Source organism: Phymastichus coffea, unplaced genomic scaffold, assembly GCF_024137745.1.
Source record: "Phymastichus coffea isolate CEN01 unplaced genomic scaffold, Cenicafe_Pcof_1.1 PCOF00050, whole genome shotgun sequence".
Classification (NCBI taxonomy): Eukaryota; Metazoa; Arthropoda; class Insecta; order Hymenoptera; family Eulophidae; genus Phymastichus; species Phymastichus coffea.
Window position 1 is genome coordinate 399,719 of NW_026706861.1, and position 26,321 is coordinate 426,039.

General features: G+C 44.1%; 1 protein-coding gene across 3 annotated transcripts; it reads right to left on the minus strand.

Moving 5' to 3' along the window:
* LOC131665374 (zinc finger protein Gfi-1b-like) lies at positions 1-25,751 on the minus strand. Of its 3 annotated transcripts, none has more exons than XM_058937232.1 (2): positions 25,354-25,751; positions 1-3,593 (listed from the first exon to the last, which is right to left on the minus strand). In XM_058937232.1, the coding sequence occupies exon 2, from the start codon at positions 3,504-3,506 to the stop codon at positions 2,166-2,168; it is 1,341 nt and encodes a 446-aa protein (XP_058793215.1). In that variant the 5' UTR covers positions 3,507-3,593; positions 25,354-25,751; the 3' UTR covers positions 1-2,165. The 3 variants fall into 3 exon arrangements, with proteins under 3 accessions (XP_058793215.1, XP_058793216.1, XP_058793214.1); XM_058937233.1 differs by lacking the exon at positions 25,354-25,751 and adding an exon at positions 18,812-19,043; XM_058937231.1 differs by lacking the exon at positions 25,354-25,751 and adding an exon at positions 3,773-3,832.
* Between the last annotated feature and the right edge of the window lie 570 nt (positions 25,752-26,321).

The following is a 26,321-nucleotide window of genomic DNA, read 5'->3' on the forward strand; positions in this document are numbered from 1 at the left end:
ATTATAAGTTTTCTCTCTCTCTCTCTCATTCGCTCATTTGTCGACTTTACCATTCTCTCTCTTTCTTCTCTCTCTCTCTCTCTCTCTCTCTCTCTCTCTCTCTCTCTCTCTCTCTCTCTCGCTCTCTCTCTCCGACGTGTGTCTTCAGCGCGCACTCAATCACTTCGACGTGCATCGCTTTGTTTATGTATATACGGAGATTAGCAAGGAACTTGATTGTACACGATGAACAACGACGTAAATGCAATAACCGCGCGCGCATTTTTATTTGTTAAGTAATAATAAAAAATAATAAAAGACACTACGATAGGAGACTTCATTTTTTCATTTTATATTCGTGTGAAGATTCAGAGAGAGATACATTTACATTTTAACGTTTACATACGTTTACATTTTAACTGTTTTGTTCATTTTCTATAGTAAACTTATGCTGGTTTACTATTTTTGCTCCTTAGATCAGTTGCACTTATGACTTCGATTTTTTTAATTGTTTGTTTGTTCTCAAACGGGATAACAAAATAAATAATAGAAGCATTAAACATGATTAATAACGTAACTAAGTAATAATAATAATGATAATATAATAATAATAATATAATAATAATAATAAAAGTAATAACTTATAATAAAAATAGTGATAATTACGTCACTAGCGTGCTCGTGAAGGGACTAAGTGTCAAGATGATAATTACAAAGAAAAACGCAAGCTCAACGCACATACGAAGAAAATTTAGCAAACAAAATATAGGAGAAAAAGTATAATGACAACGAAGAAATAACATTTTTTTTATTTACGCATGTGGTAGTTCTTGCTTGCAAAAATACTTTGTCCGATGAAAGAATGAAAATAAAATAAATAGGCAAGTTGAGTGGCAAGCATTGTCTTCGTGTAGATATCATACAAGAAAGAGAGCAGAAGTAAGTACTTGGCAAATTAAAAAACAACGACCTATCACTTGGTGCGTCGTTTTTTTTTCTCTTTATTATTTATATTCAAACACTTAACGTTTAAAGTACGTACTAGAAAAACGTGCTGTACAAAAATATACAGTTAGAGAGATTCGACTATATTATGTGAATAAACACGAGAGTGAACTTTCAGTTCAAACCTTCCGTTAAATAGTCGCGCGGAGACTCGTGAGGAATTATTACATTCTAATAGACAAAATGGGAGTGGATGCATGAGATTTTATTCCGTTTTTGTGTTTTTATTTTATTTGCTTGGTCCGCGATTTCACAAATAATTTTCTTTTGTAGTTCACGGCCTACCTGCGACCGAACATTATTATCGTCGACAAACAAAACAAATAATTCAATTTTTCAATTAGTAGGGGTAACCTTCACAAGTTTTCCTCCTTTGCTGTTCAGCATTTGTCGTTACAAACAACATCAACGATAGAGCTTAATTATCGACTAAAATTATAATAATAATGCTACAAAAAATCTAACTTCCGCTCATTTAACAAAAAAAAAAAGGAAACGCTCGGTCCAACTGATTTTTCAAACTTAATGTTTTTCCTACAGTCAATCTTCGCGCAGGTACATGTTCGTATGTTTCCAACGAAGAAAAAACATAAAAATAGAAGAGATGAGAGAAAAGATCATCGAATTATATCGTCGAACTTACAAAAGAAAAAATAAACAACCAACGTTATTTGAATTTGTTCTCGTCTTGAAGGGAAGAAAAAAAAAATCGTCACAAATCCATATTAACTACAAATATATATCAAATAAATAAAGAGTTTACATCGCGTTTAACGCGCGTCGCGAGTAAAAAAAACAAGAACGAAAAAAAATAAATAAGTTAAATTCAATTTTATTTAGAGAGCAAAAGAATATCGACTTTATTTTCTTTCAGTCCTGCCGCCCACAGTCTGCTGCGCTGTGTCGAGTAAGTTGCGCGAATTGACGATCACTGACCTTCATTTAAAAATTTGGCACATTTGTGTGTGTAAGTAAGTGTTAAGTGTATGTACTGTGTCAAACACGTAATAATATTCTGTACAAAGCACCTAGTTACAATCAACATGAGAGAGCTTGTTTTTTCAACCGACCGAAGAACATCTTATCTTCGTTTTTCCTTCGGAAAATGATCGGCAAAGTGACACCGATAATACTGATCTCGAGATTCGCTGTCGTTCGGCGGATCATCCAGCGGGTAATCGTCATTCCTGCTTGATCATCGGCAAACTCGTCGGGCTGTCGGGCAACTCGGCTTTGAGCTCTTGCTTGGTCGAGTGCGCGTACCTGGAGTGTGTCCTCATATGCCTGGTGATCATATCCCTGCGACACGCTGCGTAGATGCACTGCGGACACTTGTACGGTTTCTCACCGGTGTGCGTTCGCTGATGAGTGCTCAAGTGATCAGATCTGCTAAATACTTGACCGCACGTCCGGCAAGTGTACGGTTTAACGCCGGTATGCAACCTCATGTGCCTCGTCAACATGTCTGACCTAGCAAAGCTACGTTTACAAACATCGCAAAGATACGCCTTGGTCTGAGTGTCTTGCGAGTTTTGTCTCCGATGCCTGGACGCCATGTGTTTCGCCAGTCGGTCGTGTAGACTGAACATCTGACCGCACACAGGACATACGTAGGCCAAATCAGCACCGGGAGGCATTTCCTCGACCACCGGCGACACGTCCAGATTGTAACGAACAGCGACGCTTTCCTTGGTCGTCGGAGAAGCTACGTCACCTCTGACGACCGGCACGCTTACCGAGCCTCTCGACACCAAACCCGGAGGTAGAAGCTGTAACGCCGGAGGTCTCACGGCTGCTAACAAACCCTTCATCGACAGGTCCAACGGGGAATCTTGCGGACTTGCCGTCGAGTCTGATTCGAGGCTGCCACTTCTTGGCAAGTAAACCTGTCGACTATTCGGTTGCCGCTGGCGTGTTTGCTGGTGATCCCATGGCTCGTCCGAGTCGGAGTGGCTACGCGACAAGGGCAGGTACTTAGTATGCAGATAATGTTCGAAGCTGAACGACGACGGCGACACCGGTGTTGCGAAACTCAACGGCGTCAGCGGTGTCAGCGGCGATGTCGGTAACATCGGCGACGACGAGCAGTGCATGCAGCTGCAGCCGCTGTAAATCGGCGCTGGAACTTGCTGCTGCTGATGATGATGATGATTGTTGTTCCGATGATTCTCGTGATTGTGAAGATGACTGTGATGCTTGGACGATGACTTGACGGTATTGTCGCTGGATGGACTTGGTGACGACGACGTGGCTAGGAATACGTCCTCCTCCTCGCTGTTACTGTCGCAACGCTTGCTCGTCTTTTGGAGTTTGTCTACCACCTGAGACAGTCGCTTGCGTTTGCGTATCGGTGCGGCTGCCGCAGCTGGCTGTTGCTGCTGTTGCTGCCCTTGCTGCGTCTGCTGGTTGCGATTTGCCGTAGCGGCGAGGGTGTTGTTGTTGGTACAGGTGGGTGGTGGCTTGGCCGGGCCCGGCGGTGCGGCTTGGGCCGAGTCCTCCAGCGCGCTCTCCGCCATCGTCATCGAGGTGGCGCGGCACCCGCCGCCTGGGCCCCCCTCGGCTACGACTCTACCCGCCTCGGCTACCACCGTACTGCCGGTTGTGTCCTCCTGTAAATATAACCAAATTACGATTGAGGTTAGTCCTTTGTACTTTTCCAGCAAGAATGTGCGCTTATTATGTACTTTAATTTATTATTTATCGCGTGGAGCGCAAAAACGAAAATATAACCTCAATTATGAAGGAGCGTTCGCTTAAAAAAAAATTTATTGTCGCTGAGAAAACTTACGAATAAGTCAATCGCATCGAGAAGAATGTAAAAGTTTCCAATCACACGTCGGCTTATCATCGAGAGGAGAGGAACGTTTTGAGAAATGTGCGAACGTGAGATTATATTCTCTCTCGAGAGAGAAGAGACGTGACGACGGCAGGTTCACGCAACCCACCCACGGCGATACGAGACAAGAAAAGAATGTCGACGATATTACGATTTCTGGTCACGTATTACACACTATGCAGCTGTGTGATATGTAAATCTTCTTCTCCTTATAAGATGAATTAAAAATTACAAATTCGCAATTTATAAACATAACCTTGCGCACTGTGATATTTAAAATTCCTTTCTCTCCGCGAACAACGGCGGGCAAAAAAAGCGAATTCTCACCCACGCCGCCGCCGACAGAGACCTCTTGTACAATTTCTCGCTTGCGCACAAAAGCACGCGGCGATAAATAATTCGATTCGTTCAAGTCTTTTGCGCGGCGCGACGCGACGCATTCAATTTAATGGTGAGTAATGAGCCGAAATCCGTTTTCATTATTCTCACTCTCTTCTTCTGAATTATAAATCTCAAGCCTGTAATTTAGGCATGCACACGCGACCTCATGTAACGCATTTTCTTTTTTATACGTTACAACATAGTCTATTGAAACTCGTCATTGCGTTAAACAATTACAGATTATAATTTGCCCTTTTGCGCGCGTGGAGAAGAGATTATTGATTTAATGCACTGCAGGCAGGTTATTGGTTTTACAATCGGTCTTAAGAAAAAATCATAAAAACATAAATTTCGCTGTAAATCAACGCGTGCTGAAAAATAATCAATCCGAGAGAGCAGCCATTGAATGAATTATTTATTATAGCGCACATAGCTGTATAATTAACAGATAACAGAGTTATTTAATAACTTTTTCTTTGCACGCGCAACGAGTGAAAAGAGAAAAAACGAGCATCGAGATATATCGTGAGCCGAAATGCGCGACACATACATTCGAAAGGTTGTCGTGAAGCAGGTGCCAATAAGGAAAAAAGTTTTTTCGCGTCGATACACATCGATACGTGCCTTTCATTGTACGCCTGTTCATATGAATTGTGGAGCTTGTCAAGTGATAACGTAGATGGAGACAAATTGCCGCGCGTTCGCCGAGAGGAAAAAACGTGCGACTCGCAGGCCATTGTGCAGAAATTGATTGTCTGTATAGATTCAATATAATCCCTTTAAGTTTTAATAACGTTTAATTGCAAATTAATTTGTGCGATTGGCCAATTGCCAACGGTTCTCTGCGAGACTTACATAACCAAACAATAAAATTTTTTTGCACTAGATAACGTATCTCGAAAAAGAAAAAATCTCAGCTGCGGTAGTGCGCAAGAAATCGAAAGTGACGGTGCCGCTGCTGGGGCAATAAACAACTTCCTCACCGCAAAAAAGTGCACACGGGCACACTGCCGCTACTATGCACCCCGGGCCGTAATCATTCATATAAACGTGGGAGGCACGTGTGTGTTACTTGCAATTTCCTCCCGTGGTAGCCACACAAACGTTACGAGATCATTGGAGCAGTTAATGGCCGTTCTCCCGGTTATTAGATAGAGAAACACAGAGAGAAGGCGCGCGCGCACGCGTGTTATATGCACACACACGGCGACGAGACGGAGGGCACCGGAAATTGCGATAGGTGCCGGTTAAAAAATTCACCGGATTGAATTTCTCCTAATGCGCGAGCGAGTAACCAACCGCATCGATCTGTTATGCGCTGCGTTTTCACGCGGCCGGGAATATGGGGCGAAAGTTGGTTTTAGCCTTCCGTAACGAGAGATGGGATAAATTGCAACTTTACTTTTTCACGAGCGCATTTATCATAGTTATGAGTATTGTCCAGTGGGAGCATTAGGTTACAAGTTTGCGCGCGTTTAGTTATTGAAAATCTCGCGTTACAGGCAATAAACGCAACATAGTTATTTATACCGAAAAGCGTCCGTACGCGGGAGAACGTCAACGAGAGAGAGAAAGAAGGAACAGTAGCCTCTCGATATCTCGTTCGGACATCGGCAGCCGTGAAAATTCATGCGCGCGCGAGGCTTTTCCGCTATAGGCATGGTTGATCTATGAGGCGACAAGAAAAAGAAAAAAAACCCCGAGAATTCTTCTTTCTAAGTATGGTGAGCTCACGAAGATCGATATGTCAGCCCGAGTGGATTTATCGCCGTTTCAGTTGATCTATGGCCCGCAAGCTAATTTTGCAAACCATGAATAGTTTCAAATTAAACGACACTAGATGTACAAATTGAAGTAAAAAAATGAGAAGACCTAATTGGAAGATATCGGCGTGTATATACAGGTAGGAACGATTCTGCGCGTGCGTATCGAAGAATCACGCGGATCATTGGAGAATCGATCGAGAAAGGCAAAGAGACCGATGCGCCGCTGCGCGCACGTAATTGGTAAATGGAGCGCGCTCGCGGTGAGCTTTATGGCTGCGCGTATGTGTTTGCAGGATGCCAAAAATGCCAAGTTGCGGCCAAGGTAATCACCGACCTGCCGATCGAGAGTGACTGTGTGCGTGGGTGACGGGATCTACCGAGCTAGTCGTCAAGCGTTTCGATAAGGAGCGAAGTCGCGAATGCCGTCGTCTCATTTTTTTACCGTCATTTACATCCTTCGAATCTTGCGGACGCGTATGAACTTGCCGATTGAGAATGAAATTTTTGCAGGGTACTCTGGAAATTTTTCTTTTTTTCGGAAATTCACTGTATACGACGGTACGCACGCGAAAAGAAAAAAAATTACGACATAACCCTTCGGGACGTTTACACAACCACCGTACAATCGACACGCTCTTGTCAAGATTTTTTCTCTTCGCGCGGATCGCGTAATTACAGCCGGGTAATTCGCAAATTAGATAGGTTGGTGGTTGGTTTATTCATATATATATGCGACATTTATCGAGATAACCCAACAAGCCAATTACCGGCAATTTTTTTCGCATTTAGTTACCTTTGAATTACAGTCGTGGGAGAGTTGTAATAAAAAAAGAAAACAAAGTAACAAAAATAATATGATGTTTTTTTTGTCAATACGAGCGACGAATTTATGGAGAGTATATGTACTTGTTAACGAGACGTATCTAATTTTGAATGCTTTCCGGCAATTAGCTGCGTATTTCTAGCACCGAATATTCAACTACACTGGGAGGGAGGGAGGGAGAGAAAGAGAGAGAGAGACTGACCTACTTGCACACCTGAAGTGAACGGAACCGGCTTTTGACTGTCTTGTTGTTTTCTAGCCTTAAATATATTTTTGCGCTCGGATATCTTAATTGAATCCCCTTTTTATTCGAAATATCACGAATTTCAAATATTAAACGCACGGCGAGGGCAAGGAAAAGGAACGCGCGAGGCACCTGCGCATATTCTCTACAGCGGAGAAGCTGAACAGGTTGAGAGAAGAAATGCGAGCGCGTAGGTGGGGCGGCATCGCTGAAGGCGGTGGCAGCGACATACTATAGGTATACCGCGAAGAAGCGCGAGCACACGCGGAGGCTTCCAGAGAGATGAGTCGGTTCTTTCTCGCGAAATAATCAACGGCTCTCTCTCTCTCTCTCTCTCTCTCTTTCTCGCTGTTCGTTTTCGCTTCCTAATGACGCCGTTTCATTCTTGATTTCCTTTTGTTTTTGTAATTATCGCTTGTTGGCTGCGAATTTACATTTTCGAATGAGAAGTACAATATTTCATCGCTCGATAATAAAATGACGCCTGGCAACGGTCTTCGGAAAATCAAACTACATCTTTAAAAAGAAGACAGAGAAAAGGAAAAATTAAAAGGAACGAGACACCTTAGAAGTTCCCTAAACATCACCAAAATAAGTACCATCAAATATAATCTGCGCTCGTGCGCCAGGAGCGAGAGAGACGCTCTTGCGTAGGCTGCTTCTCGCTACCATCTCTCTCCTCCTCCCTCATAAACGAGCGGCTGCGACGGCGGCGGCGGCGGCGGCAGCAGCAGCAGCTCCGCCTCAAGCGGAATATCGCTCTCGCTCATATAGCTGTGCGCTGCGCCAAAAGAAGAAAAGAAAAAACGAAAGAAAGAGGGAAGGTAGACAGCCACGCGGGCTACCGAAGGGCCTGAGGCGGGATTTGCTGTTGCTGCTGCTGCTGCTGCTGGTGCGTTTGGTTTTTGCGCACGAGAGAGCGCAAACGTATAACGATCGGCGAACAATGTCGGCGGGAAAAAGTGGTCCGGTCGGAATGTTGATTTTTGCGTTGTTATTCAATGTTAAGGGCCCGTCCTACCTTGTCACCAGGTCGTTTTTTATCGGCGCGCGGGAGGATTCGATTAAAACGGGATTATTGTATTCTTTGGTGCTCGAGCTCGACGGGAATATTCGCCGTGCGCTTTCCGGTAGGGAAATGCACGGTTAATTGCGCCCCATTTATTGCGAAACATTCGAAAAGTCAAGTCACGAAAAGCCACGCGACACGCACGCACGCTCGACTTTTTGCAATCATTGAACTTTCGATATAAGTCCGAGGCGGAGTAAAAAGCGTGGCAGCATCAAAGGCAGACGACACCGCGCTTTCAATAGATCCGCGCGCGCTCGCTCGCTTTTCCGCGAAACGAGAGTTTGATTTCCGCTACGTGCGTAATTGCCGCCTCCCTTTTTTCCTCGTCTTCGCGAGCGTACTTTTATGGAAATTTCAGCGCGTTTCTGCGCCCAGTCTGACTTATGGAGGGCGCGCGCGCTTTATGGACACTTCTTTCTTGCTGCTGTTCTCCCTCAAGTTAATCAATCAAGTCATCGACGACGCCGAAAGGGGGGATTTAAATGTGCTTGTTTTTTGGTATTTTCTTCGAGGTTCGCGGACGATATACGGGTAATTGTCGTACATCGACTAATATGACAAGCGATCGAGTTTCTTTACACGTGACTTCCTTTCGCGCCAAAGGGGAGAAAAAAAAATTGACAGAAGCACGCAGACTGAAAGACCAGTGGCGCAGCGCACTTGGTCTTTTTAGAAGCAGGAAGCAGCTTTGGCCGTGCCACGATAACGTTTCTCTCTCTCGAAAACTCGCGCAGGTTATAAGCTTCGCAGCGGCTGAATGAACTGAAAATAGAAAAGGCCGATCTAATGTTTCTCTAAAGGAGAGGAGCTTAAGTGGGCGTGTTTTCGGTCTGTGTGTGGGTATGCTCATGTCGCTCGTTATATAGCCGAAGGTATAAGGGATCGCGAGCACGGGTGATAAGTGGAGCGACCGAAAGTTTTATTGGTTACACATACACGCTCACCGAGAGCTTCTATTTCGAGGATTGTAGCTCGCCGCGGCAACGTCGTTTCGCGATTTATCCCCGCAGCTACGTGGACGAAAAATTAATTTCAGACAATTAATGCGTGGCCCAGGTCCAACTTGGCAAAAAGGCGGCTAATGGCCCCCGTGCTCTGCCATATATTTCATTGTACTTAGCCATCGTACACCAATGCGCATGCGTCATTTATAATTATATCATTTTCTAGCTCCGCTAGCGCGCCTAAGTGCGGCGAGAAGCGACATTTTAGAGCGAGAGATTCCTGGCGTCGTCTATTAGTGCCTCACTCGGTTTCGCCGATTCCGACAGCTCCGCCCGTTTTCCGATATCAAACGCAATTTCCCAACGAAAATTGGCCTGCGTGCGCTCGCCCTCGCTCTCGCCCCGATCGAAAATCCGTTATTTGCCAGCGGCAGCACTTTTCCATTTGGCCGGAAATCGCCCTCCCCCTCGCCGATTCGTCGCTCGAGGCCACCGAAACTTTTCGCCTCGCGCGAGAGCGCCTTTTTATCTCTTTCGTCGCAGCGTTCTTTCCGCGAAATTCAAAGAGACACGCGACCGGATTGCGTCGCTGCGCGCGTGGCCGGCAAGAGCCCTTTACGGGCTCGTACTCGCTCGCAAGTTGGCTCATTTAACCGACCGATCTACACGCACGTTCAATGGCCAAAGCTGAAACTATTACAAACTGACGTTGAGGGGGCTAACCGTCCCGTTCGAAGCGCATAACCCCCTCCTCTGCGCGAGCTCAGCTTAATGGAAATGCGAGGCGCCGCTTGAGCATCGACCCACCCTCGCGCAACACGCAAGGTGCGCGCGACGCTCTATCGCTCGCGCGAATCTCGCGCGTATACGTCGAAGAGCCGTGCTATTATTTAGGGTGAAGCCGTCTCGTTGGAGAGTTTGATCGCGCGCGTGCACGCGAATCCACGTCAAGATTTTTCAATTCGTTTTGTCCTTTGCACAATCAATTAATCTACGATTCGAATTCTAAAACTGTCAGCGCGAATTCGAGCACTATTAATATTCGAGGCTCAAACGCGGCGAGAGAAGCGAGCAAAGTGGCTAATTCGCCTTACGAATATATATATATATATATATATATATATATATATATATATATATATATATATATATATATATGTGTGTGTGTGCATGTGTGCGCGCGCGGCAAATTAGCCGAAGATGCCGCGCGAGTGTGCGCCTATGCGTAAACTCCTCTCTTTGCGCTATTCGCCGCAGTGGAGGCGTTGATAATTAACGCCCGCGCGCGTTGGATGGAGAGAGAATTTATACGCTCCCTCGCGGCGCCGCGCGCAGATGAGTAATCGTCGTCAATGAAACTCTCAACTTTTCAACTCGACGAGTTCTTTTTTTTCTCCTCCGAGGCGCGTTGCGCTCACGTTAAATGCAAAAATAAAGAGCCGGCGCTTGGCACGGCGTTTTTTGCGTAACCGCACGGCTAATTATTACATATTTATGATCGACGTGTGCGTGTGTGTGTGTGTGTGACAATTATCATTGAATTATTTATCCGCCGGTCAATCCACAAAATAACGGTAATAATCGTTCACTTGAAAGCCACGCTGAGCTGCGGTAAACCACGCGTTTGGTAATAGAATAAGGAAAACGTTCTAATACGCGTTCGATTGTTTTCCGTCGCACGCGCGATTATCGTTCAAGTTGCGCTCTCATTATGCTCGTTGCGTAAGTGCAGTCCCAGCGCGACAAGTGCGCGCGATTTAAACGAGCACGTAAACGCGGTAAATCAATCCTCCCGTTTGTCATACGATAGTCTACGCCGCAGGTTAAAATATATCTATATCGTTGCGTCAGCTTCCACCTCGTGCGGTAGCTCAACGCACACATGCACACCCACGGAGATCGATTATTTCAACGTGATTTTTTCTCTTTTCTTTTTTTAGAGAGAGAGAGTGAAACCTTAACTGACCGCGAATGTTTCACGTTGAAGGGCTTGCATATTTCGTGTCACACTCGATTGCTAGATGAAAATTCTGTTTATTGCATAGGACAAAACTTCAATCGACAAATTAGACAACTGGATGCCCCATTTGAAAAGTACAAATTGGTAATAGAAGAGACACCAAGTCCCCATAAATTGTTTAAACTCTGCGGAAAACAGCTCGTTAACAAGCCTAAGTGTGATTAGGAGAGAGCAGCCGTGATAAAAATTTTTTCGCGATCGCGCACACCCTTTTAAAATCGCTAATGAACGCGTACATCACGTGGACAACGTTTCCAAATTCGTACAAAGCATACGTGCCATACGTAGCGAGCTTAAGAGATCTGGTTTTGATTAGCCAAATACTTTGGACAGACAGAGAGGTGGAAATATATAAAAATGTTTTACAAGTTTAGCCGCTGCACCCGTCGGCCCTCAAAATATTCAAGAATGGCAGGCTCCCTTTTTTTGCGGGTGATTAGGAAAGATAATACGAGGAACTTCGCTTTATAATTACACTTCAGTGGCTTTTGAAAACTCATCACGGATAGAGCACTCAAAGTACTAGTTAAAAAAATGTAGAAAGAGAGAGATGGAGAGGGAGAGAGCGAGATGAAACGCGATTGAAGGCAAAGAGAAAGGGGGAGGAACTAACTAACTGATACACGCACACAGGCGCGCACACTTGCGCGTACGTACCTATATTTCGAGATGGTATTATATGGCGTGGATGGTGGTGTACTCTTTCTCTCTCTCTCTCTCTCTCTCTCTCTCTCTCTCTCTCTCAAGGCAAGTTTTTATCGCGTCCGACATCTGCACGGTCGCGTCATTACCGTGCTAAGTAATCCCCTTCGTGGCTACCATTCCGTCCAAATTCATCTTCACATTGTAAATATTCTTTTTTTTTTCATTATTACTGAGAATCAAGTCGTTGTATACCGCGAGAGGGTGAGCAGAGGGCTTATTAGATAGCTCAATTAATCTGCAAGAGGAGAGGATCATAATAACAGCGAGAGAATTAGAAAGAGCGAATTGATTTAAGCCGAGGAAATGTCAATTTTCAATGTGTCTCGCTCGCCCACGGGGTTATTAGCTCGTGAGGGAGGAGAGATTCGATATCGCAAGATAATTGAAAACTATTAACTCAGCTTCTCTAAAAAAGTGTAATAAAGTGATTTTCTCGTTGATCTATGGTAGCCTATTATTAATTGCGAACTCATTCAATTTTCTTGCGACTTGATTGAAATACCTTAATGTGCGCCAGCGCGTGTGTATAATATTGCATCATGCGGCAGATGACATTAGGATAAGTTTTATAATTTTCAACGTTAACGACGGAATATTTAGATGAAATTACGTGATTTTCCACAAAGTTGAAACTCCTGCGTTTGCGTTTATATATTCTTTCTGATTTCGCAAGGCGATCGTTGGTAATTATCAGAAGATTTGATCTCGAAATGATGACCAAGCGAAATGTATTTAAAACGACGATGCAAACAAGCCTTTACAGCATCATATGAAATATGTACACGTGTCCTTGCTTTTCGGTGGGTCATATACATATATTACAAGCTTGGGCGCATGTTGGCCCAATCTCACGCACTTGTGTATGCAATATGATTTCTGTTTTCGTTTCGTGGGAATATCGATGCGCTTTTCATTGGAGAAGATCATCGACATAGATATATACATATACGTAAACACAAGTTGCTCTTGAGAAATTGGCGCTTTAATTGAACATTGCGAATGCGACAAGAGAAAGAGAAAAAGTTAGTCATCGGAGCCGAGTCACGCTAATCTGATTAGTGATTGGCGGGACAATTAAATGCGCTATCGATAGCGATTTTATCAGGTGGCATATGGCGCTCGAAGAAAGAGAGAGAAAGAAAAGGAGCTTTTACACCGTGAACACGCGAGATCATTGTTCGCTGATATCATAAAAAAAAAGAGAAAAGATACAAACCTATGACTTTTTCAATGTAATAAATTTATACCAGTCAATTAACGATATCCGCGCTCGCGTTACGTAATCGGCGGCTATCTAGTCGTAAGAGTGCAATGGAAAAATAAATTTTCGTTTTCACTTTTATAAATCGGAAAGGAAAAAACAATGCGACTGTGCGCGCATGTGCGCGCAGCGCGCGTTCATAAGAATTTACGACTGAGACGAGGCTAAACAATCGCGAGGCTTTAACGCATTTTAAAGCCAATATTTTTCGTGTACACTGTCAACGCTGCCACCGTTTGCCCCATTGTGTCCTGTGCGCTGTTTATTAATCGCGCGCGGGCGAGGGAGTTGCGAGAAAGAAAACTTCGGCGTGCATTGAAAAGCAGGTGTGCGCATATAAAGTACCAGCGTTATTACGGCGCGGCAGCGGAAAAACTCAAAAGAGCAGTAGACGCCTCCGTGGCTTGATAACTTTTACGATCGACTGAAAATATATGAAATAATTAGATTACAACTCGTTAAAAGCTCTCCGCAAAAAGAACGAATTTATGAATATGCCAAAAGATATTCCCACATATACGCGATGATGGGTGTGGAAGTTTAAAGCGATAATTAGGTTATCGTCGAATAAATTATACAAACATTACACCGGAAATACCATTCGAATGCTAAGGTATATACAGATGATTTTTATTAAAAGCTCGTAAAACGTAGCTAAGCTAAACTTTCGATCCTACCGTGTACGAAACTTTTAATTAGGCAGCAGCAGCTAGAATTTTTCGTTTGTTATCGAAAAAAAAATTTTATTTTTCCATTTCTCTTTATAAGTCGCCGCATGCAGGCATCTATCGCACGCTCACGTCATTCCAATTTGTATGTTGTTCTGCACACGCCGCTAAAGCGACTCTCGCGTTCAACGCTGAATTCCACGCGTGTCTTCGCCTTTGAAAGGCCAACAACGAAGGACGAAGAAGAATAAGGACCTTCTAACGAAAATCTTATGTAGTTTCCATCTGCTCATTATGTCTCTCCCTCCTTCGATTGTTGTCGCCCCGATTAATTGTCTCGATTGTGCATGTATTGTCCTGTCTTTCACATTTACGTAATCGTTAAGGAGGGAGGGCGTATTATGATTTCTTTTTCTTTCTTTTCAACGATTTATTCAAATCGAATTTGGACCATTTTAATTACGATCAATCCTTTTGATCTGCGTCGCATCTTTAAACTTTTATCCCTTTTAAAAGTGTCGCTGCTGCACCGCGGCTTATCTCTTTACCTCCGTGCTTATATCGTACCTGGACATCGTATATCTCGAGCGCGCGAGCGGCGAAAAAGGTGTTCCGTGGGATTCCCTTCTCTCTCAAAAAAAAAATATATACGCCGAAAGTAAAAAAAATGTCTTATCAGAGACCCTCCACCGATTATAACGCCCGAGTGAAGTTAAAAAAAAAAGTTCGCACGAGGGAGTTTTCTTTGAGAGTGGAATCCGCGATAATCCTCACGTGGGAGTCGAGGTCCTTTATTTCAGAGAGTGGCGCGAGGAAGATCACAGCTGCCGACTCACACGAACGCACAAATACTAGCAAGTGGACTTTTATCTTCGAAGATCGCCTGCTGCTGCTTCTTACAGGTGGAGGTGGACACACACGTATACGAGAGAGAGAGAGAGGAGCTTTCTCAATTGGATGCTGCCGTTGGCTTCTTCTTTTTGCTATAGAGAGTTTACTGTGATGCGGAGGGGCACTCGAGCATTATGAATTTGACGCGGAATTCTCGATTACTTTTTTTCGAAATTCAAAACACGCATTGGCTTTATTTCCTTATGTCGCTTCATATCAGATCAGTCTGAATTGACAAGATAAAAAATGGAAGTTGATCAGAAACAGAAATCAAAACATTTAAAATATGTATCTAACGATCGAGAACAACTAATTTTCAAACTCTAATCAAGCCCATTCGTATGGATATTAATTCGACTTTGAAGAAAAAAAATAATGAACCCACAGCAGCAGTCAGGCATGGAATCTAAGATGAAGATCGACATGACAGATTATAAAGACGGCAGTAACCTTTTGGGATAAATAGTATACAAGCGTAACAATGTGAGGTTTTTTAGGGTCACTCGAACATTTACGGGTTTTCGGCTCTTTGAGCTTTCAAAGCGACACCTTATTACTTGTCCTCTTTGCCTTTTTTAATGTTTTTCAGGTAGATAGACTTTATTTATTGCTGGAAAATCTCTGGGTTCTTTAAGCGTCTTACGAGAATATATAAATTTCCGATTAGTCCTCCCAAGTTTTTTTAATTTGATTTTTTTTTGTAGGTCAGGAATGTTATGCATAGTGGGTGTAGGACGAACTCTACCGTAATTAACGTCGACTAGGAGCAGGTGCCTAGGTATCGGCAGAGATTCTCAAACTGACACGTATATGTGTTTTTGAAAGCCTTTCAAATTGAAAACACAGCTCATGTGTCGCGCGGGAGTTACAAAAAAAACGAGTTTTTTTTTTTTCGTTCAAAACGATATAACCGCAAACGGCATTTAAATTAAATTTCTAAACGTTGGTATGATGAGCATCCGGCGTGTAGGAGTAGTAGTTGCACTTCCGGAGCTGGTTAGCCGCATCCTTTGAAACAACGAGCTACTTATTTTTTTCGCGGAGAGGAAGGACGTGGTCAATCAAAGACTTGGGCGATTGCATTTGATCCAGACAGAAAAATATTCCGAAGTTGTAAAAACTAAGAACCTCTGTGAAAGACCGAAGACACATGGATAGTAGGCGGCGAAGGCGTCCCTTTTTTTCGAACTCGACAGATTGCTAAGACGACGTGAGGGTATCTTTCACTTGACTTGCAAGGAGAACATAGCATGGGAAGATTTCAAAGTTTATACGAAGCCATACGAAAGTGTAGGGGCGGTAAAATTTTTCGCGAATGACGCTCGCGTGAGAAAAAGTGACGCACAGGTATTCCCATTCTAAGAGAGAGAGAGAGAGAGAGAGAGAATGTCACTCGCAACTTATTGTGTACTCGACCGTGTAAATACACGAAAGTTAAAAAACATATACTTTGAGTTAACGGACGCTCCCAGAGAAAAATCGAAGCGAGACTTTTGTGAAGGTCCAATAAAAAGTAGAATCTGTCATCACTTAAGAGATACGGCTGCGACATGGAAAATTTAGCCATCAGAATCTCGTAGGAAAGCGTTTCCTCGATATAAGGCCTGCGATAAATCAAGCTAAGAAGGTTTTTCGAATTCTCCACTAGAGAAAAATTCAAAGGAGACGCACAGAGACACGGACACGCTTGCGCAAGCCATTTCGTCGTTACACCACCTATAACGCGCGCACCTGCCGGACGATCAAACGCGGCGGCACGCGCGCGCACGTTGAGCCTTCTTTTTTCCGACCTGCACTTGAGAAAACTCGCCGTGAGGCGAAAAAGAAGTCGCGCTCGCGGGGAATTTCGTATCGGCGGGGCTTGATGCGCCTACTTCGTCAATTTGTTTTCTCTTTTCCAGTCGTCTGCGGCGGTTCGCGCGCGGTCTCTCTATCGAAAATTGCGCGAAGCTTTATTTGGTCTGGAATTTATGCGATGCAATCGCTATGATGGGTGTGGTTTTGTTGCGAGTCTCGCGCAAATCGTTCTGCGTGGTTTTGCTATTGCTAACAGGACTGCCAGCAATTAATACGTTGAATTTATCATTGATTTAAATGACCGCCAACAAAGTATTCTCAAAAACCTATCGTACATTAACATTACGATGCTAATTACAACCTACTGAAATAAGCTTCCGAGGCGCTACATTCGCGATAAATTTTCTGAAATGTCGAACGTTTTTCCAACTTGAATGAACGCACTTTTCATTTTGCCGATTAGAGAAATTTATTTGTGGCCAAGTTATTACCAAGAAAATCATAAACCCGAAAATTCGATGCGCGCAACAACCCAGACAACGCGCTGATGAGAAGAAGAAAGGGCCAAGAGAGCCATCCGTAGACGTTGACCACACGGGATTAAATCTCGGGGAGGAATTTGGAGGGCCCGCTCGCGCGTGGGTGGACCAGCGTGTGCACCTTGCTCCGAGAGGAAAAAAGAGAAAGCGTCGACGCCGCGGCCGCCGCAACAGGTGTACGTCGTGAACCTTGGGCTTTTGCCTTCTTCTTCTTCTTCTTCTTCTCTCGTGCGTGTGATCGGGCCGAGATAAGCCGCGAAGGGGACTTACAAGCCGCGAATACGCGCTAATGGCGCCGCCGCCGCCGCCACCGCCGCCGCCGCTCTCATCCTCGGCATCGATTCTTTTCTTTCTTTCTACTCCCGCGCCTTTTTTTCACCTCTCATATAGGTAGCGAGACAAATCTTTACAAATTGCTTCGCATGCAAAAGCCTTTTTTTCGGGGCAGGGCCAGGATGGGAAGCACAGCTATGACTTTTGAAAAGATCAATCGAAGGATTGCTGCGTAAAGAATCGCGGGTAATTAGTTGTAAATTCGTATATAGACTCGCGGCGACATTACACAATTACGTATGAAAATTGTAAACCGACTGCAGATAAGCATCGTGGACGTGACGTCTTGTGTACTCTACTTTTTGTGCGCGTGCGCGTTACATCGCGAAGGCTTCTTACGTATACGACGACGAAAAGAAAAATAAAGCGCGCGCGAGCGCGAAAAACGTCAATCGCTTGTTTTTCCAAGAGAGAACTCGCGCGCGGTCGTCTCATTTAGTTAACAGATTCGATTTGATTAAAAAGAGAGAAAAAGAGCGTCCGCTTCAATGTTATCTATATCGCATTATGGACATCGAGGCTTTTCGTTTCGTGAAAGAAGACGTGGAAGGTTGTGTAACGGGTTTATTTTTCTATCCGCGACTTAATGACGACCTCTTTGCTTGACCCATTAATAACGAATCCAGGAATTTTTCGTCCGCGCCGCCTCGAATGTCTCCGAAAGAAAAATCACACGCTCGAGGCATCGTTATGCAAGAAAGAAAAATTAACGAGTTTCTATTCGCGGGAAGCAACCCGCGATCTGCAAAAATGTGAGAGGGGAATCCATATGACCTCGAACTTTGCAGAAAAAGAGAGAGAGAGAGAGAGCATACACACGAGCAAGAGCGTTCGCTGCAGCCTCGAACTTGGACCCTGTATAGATGGTCGGGGCTCGGTCAGGCGTTGTGCGGTCGATAGACACGCGCAAGCTCTGCAAACGGGGTCACAGCCGCACAAGCTTCGTATACAGCATGTGAGAAAGAGTTACGGGGGCGAAAGAAATGCGCGACACGTGTGTGTCATATTGTAACTGCTCTTTTATACGGCGCGTCAAGTATCGCGAAGCGCACGTGTTTGACGATTGCACGGGCAGCGCGAGAGACACATTCTTATTACTTTTGTTGTTGTTTTGATGTGACTGGCTTTTAAAACGAGATTGAATAACTGTACACATAGTTTTAACGAGATTAGCCAAATTTCTTCTTTCTATTCTAAGCTTCGTGTTGTTTAAAATTCACGGACAATCTTTCTTTTGAAAGATTTGCCAAAGTTTTGAATATTTGTAAGAAAAAAAGTTTATAACGCACGGTGCACCTGATATGAAAGAATATGCTATAAAATTGAATGTCGCGAGTAACACATAGTGCTTCCGTTATCGAATGACGAAAAGAAAAAATGTATGATCGAAGCACTTCGTCGGAAGAAGAAAAACAAGCGATTTAAAAATCTCGTAATATCCTGAAAATCAAATTCAATTCAAACAATTTTCCGTGTCGTCTATATCATTTATCTGGCGTGAAAAATATTAAGGAGGAACTACTAAAGTATCGAAAAAGAACACTCACCCTTTGAAAATCGCTCTCTCTCTCTCTCTCTCTCTCTCTCTCTCTCTCTCTCTCTCTCTCTCTCCCTCTCTCTCTCTCGTTGTTTCTATAACCAACACACACTTACGCACAGTTTATAAACGCGTCAAGTATATATACGATCTTCACAAGATTGTACTACGTTACGTTACTCGCGAGAGGGAGAGAGAGAGCGGTGTGCTCTCACGTCAAGGTCGAGCGATCGTTTGGTGGGCTTTGATCAGCTGGTAGACGCTCGCTCTCTCTATCTCTCTCTCTTCCACTACGAAGGATATTGATTTAGCAGAGGAAATATATAGAAAAAAGAGGCTGCGCACGCGAGTGAGAGAGAGAAAGAGAGGGTAGCTTGCGATTCACGGTTAAGGTTATGTTACCCTCTCCACCACCTACCCCCAAGCGAGGGATGCTGCACACGCTCGCAGGACACTCAGATATATAGCTATATCAGCGCGTGATTTCAACTTTGTTCAACTTTTTTTTTACGATTGTGGGATTTTCTTGAGGGCAAAAGTGTTATCTAACTTACGTTAATGTATGAATTGATCAGAACATTGACGATGCTTACCTGAAACAAACAAAAAATATTTTTAAATTAGATACGACGGAAGGAAAAAATATTCAACCAAATGTTACGGGGGATTGTGCAATAAATATTGAACAAAATCGAGCCATCGAAACGCGAAACATAAACATTTAACAAGATTATCAGGGCCCTGTACGAAAGAAAATTGTTTAGATAAACAAATATTTTAACAGCCTCTCGCGTCTGGATTTTTATTCAGAAGTGTTTAAAGGCGAAGAAAATACATTTATCACGTTTAAAAATAAAGAAGGAGAGGGCGAGCTACTTTAAAATTTAAAGCATGCAATCAAAAAGCCGAAACTCGCGCGTAAAAACGACCTTATCGAGGAATTTCCTGTCTAAAAGGCCGAAAAAAAAACGTCTTAGAGCTGTGTGAATCTCGTCGAACCAGTCGTTGGCGTAGGTGGACTTCTCCCTCATATTTATATGTGCGAATTTTTTTATGACCCTGCATGGAAGAGAATTCTTTCAGAGAAAATGCGTGCACGCCTCAACTGAAAAGCCACCATGGATTTTCCAACTACAGAAAGGTTATCAAGGCAATAACTCCAAGCAAACACCGAAATAAAAGGGAAACCCCGCGGAGCAGGCAAAACGTTTAAAGCCTCCATTTTTTTATCCTCTTCTAGGAAAGTCCAAATATCTCGGTCGCTTGATAAATATTCATAGGATATAGTAGCGTGCTTATTAAAAGACGACTGCGATTGACCGAATCAACATACGCACACACACATACACACACGGTGATCACACGAAAATTGATCAGCTGCTAAGATTGTGTGCTGCGCGCGATTTATTCAACCAGCAATTCCATAACTCCCACACGGAGGAAAAAAAAAGTAGGACCGAAAAGAGGAATCTCTGGTCTATAAATATTCATTGCCGTTACAAGTGTATTAGGCTTTACCAAAGTGTACCTGCTGCTGCCTCTCGTTTCAATTTTTTTCTTTTTCTCACGCTGATATTCCATCTGTCGAGACATTCGAAAGCGGCGCGCGACGCGGCGACAGTTCATACAAGAGGGGGAGTCGACGCGAATGAGTTATACCGCTTTTACCGAAAAATCTTTTCTTTTCTTCGCTGTCCGTTAATCACATATTGCGTTCGGATAGACTTACAAGTTGACATTTTATTGCTGGCTGTCTATATAACAAGTGGTTGTACTCACTTGGAGAATTAAGAATTTACGCGAGGCGCATTAATCGTGACACCGGGAATCAGAAGCTTTTTTCCCAACGTCGCGCGTCCGTCGAATTTTCCTCGATAATGATGCACGAGCCACACTGGCTCGCGCACTCGATTAAAGATATGTAAGCTTGCTTTTCGCGTCTCGCTCCCGTTCATCGCGGTCGCGTACATTCGCAATTACGTCAAATGGATTTCCTAATTGCACAGGCGCGCGCTGCCAAGGGAGATTGCCCTGTGCGCGTTCGATCGCGCAAGAAAAAACAAACTCACCGTCATTTCCTCCTTCCGTTTTCTTATTTCTCTTTGCCGCGTCCGAGTTATTAGATGCAGTGCGCGAGCGTCGCTCAGTAAGTACGTGGCAATTTTACGCCTTCGATGCTGATTTCTTTTTTTTTTTTTTCCTTATTGTACAGTCTGATGGGTGTTTGCGTTCGGGAGTTGGCTACCGATGTAATTAAACGGCCTGTTATTGAGGCTTTCGTGTAATTACTGGTTTATCACGGGAAAAGTTGGCATCGGTAATCTCGTGACTAGTTTTGCGAATGATATTGTAAGATATTTCCGTTACATTGAAGTGCCGTGCCGCTCGGTATGCCACTTATTGATACATTAAATGTATATTATTCAATCGAACGATAAACCTCGTCGGATCGAATTGGCACCGAGGAGACAGGAGAAGCGCTCGTGCGACGCAATGGAGGCTGATTGGCTTGCGCAACTGCGTAAAATTTCGCAGGCCAAACAACAAAACGCGCGCGCGAGAGCGCCTCCCCATCCTCGTTACTTATTTGCTGTCATTTTTGTGTCACTGGAATTCTGCCAGCTGAACGTATAGTGTCTGCGAGCTCTCGCTTGGGCCGCCTGCGCGTGTACCCTAAACCGTAAGCGTATACATATACGCGCGCGTACGCATTTCCTAATATCCCCGTCGCCGTGTGAAATTTATCTGCGCGAGATACGCGCAAGGAAGGTTTTTGTGCTTCGGTTCTCCAATTTATTATTCTCATTATTTACGCGTGTGATTGAGCGAGACACAGCGCGCCGCCTGCGCGTGTTATTTTGGACTTTTTATTGCGAGACTGAATTGCCGTTTGAGCGATCATTGCCAAATTGTTATTGAGCGGTCAAGAGAAGCCGTGGCGTCTAATTCGCCAAACGAAATGAAAATCCGAACGCGGATCAAGGACACAAGGAACATTAAACAGTAGAGGCAGGAGCACGCACGTGAAAATCAATCTGTCCAATATTTATTTTGCCTCCCACTCACTTGCCCACGCGAAAGACACCTGACACTGTGTCTCTTTGGTTTGTGAATTCTCACGAGCCCAGCGAGATCCAGAGACAATGGCGCTCGGCAACGGCAGTTCGCACGAGTTGAGATGCATAATAATGTTTCGATGGGAGTGCTGGCGCAGATAGCGATTTTGACGTGTTTATCGACTCGCTGATAAAGTGCGAATATATTTATATGCTTTTTCGCGATATCGACAGTTGCGAAAAGGTTCAAACTCTCGGCGACTGTATAAATAAACGCGGGACGTTGCCCAAGAAGCGAAACAATGTGTCGCATTTATAAAAGACGCATACAGCGGATTTCGGATTTATCGGTTATATATTTATTGTGATTCGTATACATCGCCCGACCGGTATTGCGCAAACGCAGGTGCGAAAATTCAATCCGATTCCCGGAATCGCGCGGACGCCTACGCTGTGCGAGCGTGGATTAGCATACATCGATAAATTTTGATGGTACGTCTACTGCCGCATTCTTCGGGTTTTCTCTTTTTTTTTCTTCGACGCGCTCGAATGCCCGACTTGGAACAATGTTTTCGTCTTTCTCTGATTTGCCGAATATAAACTAATATAATAGAAACCTTCTTAGAAAATAATAAATAAATAAGGCTCGAGGCTTATCAAACAATTGATACCTCAACGATCAATATCGGTTGGTTTTGCAATATTTTACACCACGTACACGAGGGATCGCCACATTAACATACTAATTTGAAGAAATTCTTCGCAGGTATTTTTTTTTTAATTGACAACTTTTTTTCGTTGTATTGATTGTCATAAGCTCGAGATTTATACGCTATGACTCGCGCAAATTCCAATTCGTTTAGAACGAGCGGCTTGCTTGCATATATACGTTGCAATTTATAAATATTCAAGCTTATGTTTATTTTAGTGTTGGCTGTTCTATGCTGTAAATTATACATATTTCTTTCTCCGATACCGCGGAGTAACGAAAGAGCGATACCACAAATAATTTCCCGATAGCACGCAGAAAAATCAGTGACGCGGGGCACGCGTCGAAACAAAGGTTTGTCGTGACAAGGGATCGTCGTGGGCACGCGACGGGAAGCGCGCGTTTGTTGAAAAAGGGGGAGGAAAGGGCAGCGCGCATGCCGTATTAAACGCGCGAGGAGGAGCTGCCGCTGCCGGCGCGCGTCACCTTTGCGATGAGCCCCGCCAAGCGTGAAGCGACACACGCCGCTCGCGCGCCCGCGCCGCGTGTACGCGCGCGAAGTTTCACGCGCTAGCGCAAACCGAATGCAGCGCGCTTTCACTTGTTCACTGCTCGTCGTCGTCGTTGTCGTAGTCGTCGTCGTCGTCGTTGTCGACGTCGTCTTCGTCGTCGTCCCTCTTTTCGATTTTTTTCTGTTTAGTGCGGGCCTCCATTTGATGATCGCGATCTTAGATATATCGAGCGGAGGTTTCTCATTAATTGGGCTACTGCACTGTAGCGTGAATCGATGTGAAGCTGATGCACGGGTGGTTTCGTATTAGTCACCACTCGAATGTCCGAGAATGTGATTGATCTATTATACCGCAATGACGAGCAAAAAAGCTGATAGGTAAATTTACTGAAAATTTGTGCGATATGCACTGATTTCTTACTTTTCAATTGGCTAAAATAGGTATGATGTGTCTTATTAGCGAAAAGAGCAATCAACACCTGGAGGTTTATCACAATAAAAAATCAATTCTAATAAAACTAACTAAATAAAGCAAAAGCCAAAGCCAATGTCTGTCTTACCTCGGGCACGCGCGGACTCCTCCACATAAATGCACCTCTGCTCTGTACGACAATCTCGCGCGCATATACGCAAGGATGTATTCTTCAGAGCAGGCAATGAAAAAAAAGTCCTCATACATATATCTAAATATATAACATCATGCATACACATATATAGTAGGGGTTGAGATACGCCTCTCGGGGCCGTCGGCGCGTGTCCGCTCCACTTCCGACGCTTAGCGCCGCGACGCTCGGCCGAGCGTGTCGCAGGTGTATCACACACGTACACATAGAGCGCCGAACGCCCCCGCATCGAACGCGGAATAGCCTTGCTCCACAACTCTCTCAAACAAGATACGCGAGCGTCATCCCCTGTTTTCGTATATGTATATATATTGCTGTGTGTTATTATTTGCGCGCGCGCCAAAGCTTCGCAAGCGTGCAGGGGACAGAGCTGGCGTTCTTTCTGACGGGCAACAATTTTTGCATGATCGCCGAACGATAGTACAGTTTGATTGAGTTCGCTTGCTCTTTTCGCGCGATCGAAGCTTGACCTTTTATCTGCTCGTCGCGAGATGATCTGCGACGGCGAGATCGGATAGCCAATCTCGACATTATTACGACTTCATTTTTCCGATTGTACGGAATGCATTCACTTTGAATATCATTTTCGGGAAACTATTATAAAAGCGCACATGCGCAATTCACTATCACATATCTATTTAAATTCAAAGCTCACTATAATTAAACGGCAAAACCGCACCACTCTAAAATAGTTTAGAAACCTCTGACGTAAAACGCAACAATTCTATTTTCCACGTGGCACAGTAGCAGCAAACCATCCAACCATTCCGCACTCTTGCGATAATTTCTTTATAAAGTTACGGACGATGCTCTCGTATCACTTTTTCCCAGTGCAAAAAAAAAATTATAACGTTTTTTTCTCCCCCCCCCCCCCCCCTCTCGCTGCATATAGTCTACCGCACAGGGCACTTGGTGAAGAGATTTAATCGGGATTTATTGAAAGAGCGCCGATGACGTAACCCCCGGCAAACGATACGATGATGTTGCTTTGTCGCGTGTGTGCTATGCGCGCACGCGCATCATTTTCGATAATAAAAATAAACGGGTGGATTGTTAATGCTCGCGAGTGTATAGGCGTACGTTTTTTGTTTGGTTGCCGTTTTGTTTGAAAATTCCGTGTGTAAATTTGACCTATCAAGCAGTGTTGGGTCGACCGTGTGTGGTGCCTGTCCGCATCCTTTTTTTTATATGTCGAGACCTTTCCTTATTTACGAAGCATTATGTCACGAATGTTTAAGATTTACTCGTCTTCTTTTCAATAAGAATAGATAGATTAGAATAACTTGGGGCTTGGCTGATATTTTTTTATAATTTATCGCAGAAATATCTATCACTAAACACCGCTGATTTTCATCCTGCTACGAGTACACATGCAAAGCACATTCTTCATTTTCAAGCTGAAATCCAAAACCCAAATGTTAGCAGAAAAACCATGACTTTTCTGTAATACATGTTTCCACCAAAATTCAAACTCAATAAATTCTCCGAATCGCTCTACACACGTGAATTCTAGCGTTAATCGATACCGCTCTTTAAAAAAAAACGCTCAAAAGTATCCGCCCGCACTAAATCACTAGGCAAGGAAATGAATGCGACATTTGAGATAATATCCACTTATCCGTCGGTCTTCGATAGGAGATATACATTACTCACCCAATGCTCCTTAAAATCAGCGGCGCAGGAGCCGCATGCGTGCGATATCGTTGTGTTGAAACCTTCGACCGCGAGACCCAGCGTAGCAGATTTTTCTCATATGTCAAGGCAATATACAGATAAACAGCTTATATTCGATCAAGCCGCACTTCGCCTACCTATACTCTCTTTTTTCTCGCCTCAGAGTATATGCATATCAATAATAAAAAGCACTTATCTTATCACTCTTTCTGGTCTTCACACGCATAGTCAACAACACAACATATACGATCTATATACAACAAAAACACACGAGGAGTTCTTAAAAGAATGTATATATATGTATATATATGTGTGTATATATATACACATATATATATGAAATAATAACATATATAGCATGTATAAAGCAAGGCACGCTAGCGCGGTCTCGCGCCGACTGCCGAGCAAGTCCGTTCCGAGAGTAGCGCGGCTGATCTGTTTCCCCTTCTCTCTCGGCACCACTGTCGTCGTTCGTCGCCGTCCCCATACACATTTCGCTCTCTCTCTCTCTCTCTCTCAGGTTCTTCCCCCCTGCTCGATTCTCACTACTGCTGCCGCTGCGGCTTGGCCGCCCTCGTACGCCCCCTCTATGCGGCGCCGCGCGTTGCGTGTGTGCGCGCGATATACACGCCTTTTTTCTCGCCGACGACGACGACCGAGAGAGAGAGAGAGAGAGAGAGGACTACTGCCGATTTGTTTTTGTTTGTCGCCAGCTGACCATTGCGTGCTTGCTGCGAACGTTTTCTTTTCTTTTTTATCTTTGCCACGATTTCGATGAGGTGTCTGTGATGTAATTGCACGCAAGATGCAAAAACGCCCGAGGATCTTTTTTTTAGCAGTTTTGCCGTTGCTTTTTCCGATGACTGAGGTTTTTGAAGTCGATGCTTGATTAGTTGGGATGTTTTATTCATTGAACGCGGATGATGATGGAATTCGAAGAAGTCTGA